General features: G+C 41.4%; 1 protein-coding gene across 1 annotated transcript in view; it reads left to right on the top strand.

Annotated features, from left to right (window-relative positions):
* LOC103609650 (WD repeat-containing protein 19) overlaps window positions 1-8,203 on the top strand; it is a 49,524-nt gene that overhangs the window by 30,803 nt on the left and 10,518 nt on the right. Inside the window, exons 12-14 of the mRNA XM_008593951.1 lie at window positions 3,113-3,190; window positions 4,534-4,630; window positions 5,956-6,080. Of these exons, the coding sequence (XP_008592173.1) occupies window positions 3,113-3,190; window positions 4,534-4,630; window positions 5,956-6,080 (300 nt within the window). The remainder of the gene's footprint in view (window positions 1-3,112; window positions 3,191-4,533; window positions 4,631-5,955; window positions 6,081-8,203) is intronic.

Here is an 8,203-nt window from a genome sequence, read left to right as displayed (position 1 = left end):
TTGCCAAACCGGAAAAAAAAAAAAAAAAAAAAAAAAAAAAAAAAAAAAACTAACATTTTTGTATTTATCATCTATTTCTGGATTACTTCATTCAGACAAGTCCATTCTTAACTACTGGATAAGTTTTCTAAAGTCCAGTTCGAACCATTTTATTCTCTAGCTGCAAAACCTTCAGGGGCTCCCCATTGCCTCCACAATTTACACCCAAACTGTCCTTCATGGATCACAGAATCTTAGCTATACCTGCCAGTGATCCAGTCTAACCTCCCTCATTTTACTGATGGCGAAACTGAGGTCCCAGAAGATGATATGACTCACCTAAAGATACGCAAACAAAGTAATAGAGCTGGGACTAAAACCTAAGGCTTCTTTCCAGCCAAATTTCCTGTCGCACTCCTCCAGGTCAGTGCTACAACTAAACTGGCCACTTAACTTGAATAGTTCCGGTTTCCCCTTCCTTTGTTCCTTCACTCTTGCCGACACCTGTACCTAAAACAAGCCCCTTCCTGCACCTCTGCCTTTTAAGACACTTCACACACCACCTCCCTACGAAGCCCTTCCTGAACTGTCCTCTCCTGAATTGTCCTCCGGATGGAACTTCACCCTCCTTAGAATGCTGTGAGTACTTTGAACCTCACTTACCACTGCATTAATCCATGTCAGAGTAAAAGTTCCTCAAGGTGAGGGACCCATCTCTTTACAGAGTGTTGAGCACATTGCCAGTGCTCAGTATTTGTTGAATTGAACACGTTGGCCCCAGCTGGTGAAAGCAGTACATAGGTGATATGTTTCCTTCCCAATCCTCCATTCCTTTCTTTCCTTTCTACCTTGAGTCCCCTCCCATGAAAAAAAATTACCTTTACTTGTGACTTGGATTTTCTCACCATCTGTGCACTCTTCCACCTGCTGATTCTCAACCGGAGGCCCTACCCCTTCATTATTTGAGAACATCTTCAAAATGTTCGTGCTTCATCTGCCCCATCTTCTACACCTCAAGATTCTGAAGGGCCTTCTTGGTGTGTGGGGGGCAGGGGAGCACTAGGCTCCTAGTTGGGACTCATTACCTGAGTGAGCCTCCTTCACTGGCTTCTCTGCCCCTTAAATGTAGTTCCTCAGCATTCTGTCCACACTCTCCTGTTCATTTCATTGTGAGTGGCCACACCTGTTCCCTGCTGGCTCTCCTTTCCATGTATCCTAACACTTGGGGTGGGCACATCTCTCCCTGGTGGCAGCTGCCATCATTGCTGATAATAAAAATAGTAATGCACACCTATTGGCGTGCTGACTCTGCTGGTGGGTCTGCCAAATTTTGCATGGAACATACTTACACTGATAATTCCTCGTTGCTTCTCTGAAATTCAAATTTAACTGGCATCCTGTATTTTTATTTGCTATATGTGGCAACACTATTTATTTGGCATCTATCCAAGGGCTTTACATGTGTTATCTTATTTAATCCTCACAACAATTTTGTGAGTTGGGTGCTGCTGTTATCCCAATTGAGGCACCAAGAGTGACATGCTCCAGGTCACACAGACAGTAAATGGTATTGCTAATAATTGACCTCAGGCAGGCTGACTCCAGAGCCCATGCTTTTAATTGAACTGGCTTATTCACCCAAACGCATCCACAAAAGCCATCAAGAAAACGAGTTGTACCATTTCTCAGTCCCAGAGACCCTTCCTTACTGTTGTGGCAAGAGCAGAGACAACAGATTCCTAAAAGCTTGGCTTTCTACACTGCCAATGACCACAGTCGGTGAAGTGTGTAGAAAACCTGCAGCCGAGAGCCTCCACCCCACCGGTTCAGTGCGATCTCTTTCATGCTCAAGTCTACTGATCTCATCCTTCCTCTTCTGCACAAATAACTTCCAGACTTTTCCTTTCACCTCCCCCCGCCAACCCGGAGGTGTAGCAGGTGAGGACATGTGCTGCTGCATCCCTGAGGACAGCTTCCTTCACTTCCCAGTGGCTTTTCTTGCTGTACGTCATTGCTCTGACGAGAGGGCAGTGCCATTCTATTGGGTGTTCCTTCCCCTTGCTTGAGCACCAGCTGTGTTCTTCACTCACCTCTTTTTTAAAAACACAACACTCTTAAGCTTCCTAATTTTGTCAGTAATTCCCTAATTCCAGACCCCACACATTCTATTCCTACTAACTAAAACTCATACATTTCCATCATCCATTATAGAACATTTTTCCTGTTCAACATCACCTAGCACTTCAGTGATTTAACTCTTTATGGAGATGACTTTTATTTTTTTTTTTTTTTTGTCTTTTGTCTTTTTCCGTGTCTGGCAACGGATCGCAACCCTCCCCCCCCCCCCCGCACCGGACCGGGGACCGGCAACGGGATCACAACCCTCGGTGTTGCTCCCGCGCCTCGCTCAGCCAGCGAGCGGGAACCGGTCTGTATGTGGGATCCGAACCCTCGGGCGGGAGCGCCGCCGCACTTCCCAAGCGGCACACCATCCATTGCGCCACCTATGTGGGATCCGAACCCTCGGGCGGGAGCGCCGCCGCGCTTCCCAAGCGGCACACCATCCATTGCGCCACTGGGCCGGCCCTGGAGATGACTTTTAAACTGTGATTTCTAAGCCAGTGTCCTTTCCAGAACCCCACCCCATATCCCACTGCCTGCCCTCTTCTGGGCTCCTCCGCGGTGATACTCCTTTCTTTCCACCTCGGATTGCAGTAGCCGTGTCAAGTGCATTTCCCCAGGGAGCTACTGCAGATGAGGGCACTCGGTAGGATGTTGTTGTATAAGGCCCAGCGCTCTTGTGCACAAAATGCTATTCTCAAGGTGTCATAGTCACATAAGAAAGCTTTTATTGAAACATCCAAGATGTATATATTCTTTGTGTATGTCAAAAAAAATATGGTGTTTTGATATAGCAGCTGAGAAAATCTATAGCTTGTAAAGATGGATTTTTATCAGTGAATACACTACAAATGAATGAAGTAAGACCCTGAGTTTTTCCTTAGCAGAAGATTATTTGTCTCTTCCCCACCCCCGTCCCCCTCGTGTCCCTGCCGCCGCCACCCACACCCCCTGCCAACATCTTGCTAGGTTGAACATGCTGAATTTGCTGGGTTTTTCTCTTATTAAATAGGTTGGTCAGGCCAAAGATGAACTGCTGACCAGTCAACTGATAGACCATCTCATGGGGGAGAGTGATGGTATGCCTAAGGTACTGCAAATGTTTGCCTCCTTTGGTTCTTTATATCTTAGTTATGATGTTACTTTATTCTGCTCTGTCTTTATCTATCATATTTTTGCAACATAGACTTGTAAAATTTTCACTCTGAAAGTAGCTATAGATCATCTACATAGACCCCACGGTTTAGAGGATATTATGTATATTCACTCTTTAAGATTGGTATTGCCACCTATGAAGTAGCCATGCCCCTCTAGATGACAATCCTCACCACCTGTAATTTTTCTCAAATGTTATAGTTTTGTTTATTCTAGGAATTATAAAAAATTATCATTGAAACTATGAATTAGTACTGATCCCTAGAAATCAGAGTATGCTTTGTTCATACTTAAAAAATTATGGAAATTAACAAAAATCATATTAAGCATTAAAGTACCTCGCTATAAATATAAAGTAGAAAGAAATCGTTAAGAGCATATTTTCACAACATGTGACTCACTGTGGGTTCCTGCAGAAGTCGCCCTTCTCTCAATTCTGATGAAGAGAGACTCACTGGCTTTTGAGGATGCTCCAGACCTGCTTCTCCCCCTTTGCTTTAGTGTTCAAGGAGCTTTGCTAGCAAAGAACTTAAGTCACTGATTTAAAGAGAGGATAGTAGAATGTCACAGCTGGAGAGGATTGTAGCAATCCCTAAGTCCATTTCTTTTGTCTTACAGATAACTTAGCTTCTGTGGGTCTCTGTGGCTTTAACTTGCCAAAGGACACAGCTCCTTGAACTATTCTAAACCACCTCCCATTACGTCCACTTACTCTAATAATCTGGAAACCAACTATTAAATACATGAAATTGTCCAGAGATGGAATAGGAATGGAAAATGGTCAAAAGACAAAGAAAATTTTATAGATCAGAAAAAATTTATTTAGGTGTAAAAATTTTTGAAATTTTGCAAAGTTGGTACATTGTGTAAGAACACGTTTTGTTTCCAAGCATTTGAGAGAGAAGTCTTTGGAGTCACATCAGGAACACAGACTCTGAAGCCAGATCCCTGTGGTTCACATCCCGGCTCTGCCACTCTCCTGCAGTGTTTCAGTTTCTCACCTATGAAATGAGGATAATAATAGTGCCTTCCTCCTAGGGTTGGTATTAGGATCTAAATGAGTTAATATTTTTCAAGTACTTAGAACACTACCTGGCACATATTAAACTCTGAATAAATGTTTGATAAATAAACTAATCATTTATTGGGTTTTTAAAAACAATGTCGTTTCTCAGTTATTGGCAGATAAATGTGGTTCTCACTGAAATGTAAAAGTGTAGGTGTTTCTCCCCTTAGCTAATGAAGAAAGTGATGTTTCTCTAATGGTTTCTATGTCAGGATGCCAAGTACCTGTTCCGCCTGTACATGGCTCTGAAACAATACCGAGAAGCTGCCCGGACTGCCATCATAATCGCCAGAGAAGAGCAGTCTGCAGGTGCGTCCATATATTCATATTTTTCTCCCTAAATTGGTGGTAGAATCAAGCCCCAACCCCTTTTCTGCCCAAGAAAGAGTAGCCAGTTTCTAATCTAGGCTTGCTTTGAACCCAGAAGACTAAGCAGATGAGCATCTCTGGGTTTCAGAGAATTAAGATAGTTTATCATCACGGGGAATACAGACTCCCTGGCCTTCTCTTTGAGGTGTTACTTCCTCTTCTTCACAGCCTCAGAGTTTCTGTCTCCTGAACAGTGACTTCTCTGACCTCTGCAGCCCACAGCATCCCTCCTACAAACTTACCACATTTTCTTGCTGTTCCATATACTTGGCCTTAATGATGTAGGAGATATTAGAAGATGAAAGATAACTATGCAGTTATTATTATGAACCTAGTTCTTTATAATATGCAGGGACTTTTTATAGAATCTTCAGAATGATTCCACTCACATGTATGCCCTGTAAATATTTATTGAGTAAGTCAGAGAATTAGCCTGATATTTTCACTAATTTTTGAAAGCTGAGATTCTCTTAGATGTCCACAAATATAGAACACAATTTTGGGAAATATGCAATTAAATGTCATTACTTTATTCAGCTTATGTTGCTCTAACATCTCCTGTCTGTCAGATACATGTTAGGAGCTCAGGATACAGACAGTGCTGAACCACAGTTCTGCCCTCAAGGGTTCATGATTCGATGGGAGAAACAGAAAGCAAATTCAGAGTTGTAATATAGGGTGACAAATGCTGGAGTAAAAAGAGAAATATGCTAATAAGGCATCAGGAAAGGGGATCCGGGGTATCCTGAAGGTTAGGGGTAGGGAGAGTTGGAGGGTGGAGATGAGAGAAGGCAACAAAAGCTTCAGGTGAGTTTTAAAAGTATGAGAGAGCAGGAGACAAGAGAGAAAGGGCTGTGCTGGGAGAGGACCAGCAAGGTCAGAATGAAGCCAGAAAGGATTATGATTAGCACACGACTGTGGAGAGAAACAATGAGAAGCATTAACAGGGGACATGAGGAAGGCAGACTGAATTTGGAGCCTAGAAGATAGACCAGAACATGGTGACCCAGTGGATTTGGGGCCAGGTGGGTGCCCTGAGGAAGAGCAAGACATCCGGAGGACACCACCATTTTCTCTCAGAGGGACTGCCTAGATTTTAGTATCATCAATTAAAATAGGAAAAATTGCTAAGTTACTTTATGTAAGAAATGATTAAGATATCACTAATAATGCAATAAACAAAATCCACTTGTAAGATCAGGGCCCATAGAAAGTCTTCAGATTTCATCCTATGCAAAAATATTATTTTACCACCTTTTTTCAAGGAAACTATCGGAATGCACATGATGTTCTCTTTAGTATGTATGCAGAACTTAAATCCCAGAAGATCAAAATTCCTTCCGAGATGGCTACCAACCTCATGATCCTGCACAGTTACATACTTGTGAAGGTGAGGCCCTTGGAGTGACTTGGGACATAACCCGCCAGGAATATTTATCCCCCTCCAGGATTTCCTCCAGGCACCCTCCCTGGGATTAGAGTGATATCCCAGATCTCTATATTGTTAAGGGACAAAAGTGAGATACTGAGTAATTCTACAGTGTGTACAAAAAGACAAAAGTGAGAATGGATATTTATTCTTTGCAAATAAAGTTGGAAACATACTGAGGAGACTAGCAAAAGTGGCTTGCTAAAGGGAACAAGGCATGGGGCAGGGAAGACATGGCACCCACCCTAATGGGGTGGGAGGGAGAAGAGGGAGCAGGCTTCGCTGTGTGTATCTTTTTATATTGTTTTGATTTTGAAGCCTATAAATGTATTACTGTGCCAAAAAAAATAGAATTACTTAACATATTCTTTGTTTAGGCAGAGCTTATTTTATAAAATTCTCATATTTTTTAATATTGTTTACTTATATCTGAATGTAAAAATAATACATATTCACTAAGAATATTTAGAGAACATAGAAAAGTTTAATGAAAAAATAATTCATCCTTTAAGTCCATCACCCAGCTATAATAGTTGCTAACACTATGTCGTATATGTCCTCCATACGTCTATAAATGCATGTACATACCTTTTTTTTTTTCCAAACTGGGATTATATTTATGTCCAGTTGTGTAGTCTGGTTTTTTTAAATTTATTTTTTAATTGAAACAATTGATTATACATATTTGTGGGGTACAGAGTTGACTATCAGTATTTGTGTGCAGTATGTGATGATCAAATCAGTATTATTAGCATATTCATCATTACAAATCATTATTCCTTGTGTCCTTTACCCAATTTCTGCCTAACCCCCCTGCCCCTCCTGCTTTCCCACCTCTAATAACCATAAATCTGTTCTCTCCTTCTGAAAGTTCAACGTATTATTGGGGTTGTTTGTTTCTCTCTTTTGTTCGTTCTTTCTTATATTCTATTTTTTTAATTAGTAATTCTCAATAGAAACAAAATAGATTATACAAACCCAAAGTACTTATATGTATAATATACATGTTTTATGTATTTGTACATATATTTATATGTACATTTATGTATACACACATATCTTTGTAAAGATACAGGCAGACTTCATCTTATATATTTTTCCAAATTTTCATTTCTGTCAAAGTACGTATTTGTATATTAATGCTAAGTTGGTTCTCTGGCCAGTCCACAGAGCTTACTTAACTTTGAAGGTACCTAGCATGGAATAGTCATGCTATGAATGATCTAAATCCTAATCATGTCTGTGTTGGCACTGTCCTATAGAACTTTCTGCAGTGACAGAACTGTTCTGTATCCGGGCTGCCCAGTATGGTAGCCACTGACCTGGCTCTGGAGCACTTAAAATGCAGCAAATGCAATTGATAAAATAAGTTTCTAATTTTATATAATTTTAATTTTTAAATTTAAACAGCCACGTGTGATTAATGGCTACCATATTTGACAGCACAGGTCTCTACCACCAATTATAATGGAAATCATTTGGAATTCCAACATGCAAACCCTGGGAGTACATTTCCCTTCAGCGCAGCAGGGGGATCCTTCTCTCATAGAGAAAGGGGTCAAAAGGAGGAGGGAGCTTTTTCTCAGCTGCAGACATGCATGTAATGCCAGTGTTCTGGGAGCACAGAATCCAGCAAATGCAGCCTTTAGGAATAGGGAGAGGGATAGAAACCCGTTGGTGGAAGATGAGGAGCAAAAATAGGGATTCCCGTAGAAACCCTCCAGGAACAGGGCATCCTACCCCATTAGCCACAGGGATGCTTCTCGAGTCCTTTTCTTTTCCTCTGGCTCCAGGGGTTGGCTCATCACTTCCATTTGGACCAGACATCCTGCTGCTCTCCTACTGAAAAGCATGCTGTGACTTCCCCTTGCTCTAATCTCTTATATAGCACCAAGCATTTCCAAGATTTTCTAAGATTTTTAACTGGTGTGGAATCAAAAGGGAAACTGTCAGACCCTATCAAGTAAGAGTAAATTGATGCAAAAATGTCACAGGCATCTGTATAAGCCCGTTTCTGTTGCTTGTAACAAAATACTTGGAACTGGGTGATTTGTAAGAAGACAAAATGTATTGCTTACAGTTTC

This window comes from Galeopterus variegatus, unplaced genomic scaffold, assembly GCF_000696425.1.
Source record: "Galeopterus variegatus unplaced genomic scaffold, G_variegatus-3.0.2 Scaffold9898, whole genome shotgun sequence".
In the NCBI taxonomy this organism is placed as follows: Eukaryota; Metazoa; Chordata; class Mammalia; order Dermoptera; family Cynocephalidae; genus Galeopterus; species Galeopterus variegatus.
The sequence above is the reverse complement of the archived record's forward strand: the minus strand, read 5'-3'. Positions and strand labels throughout refer to the sequence as shown.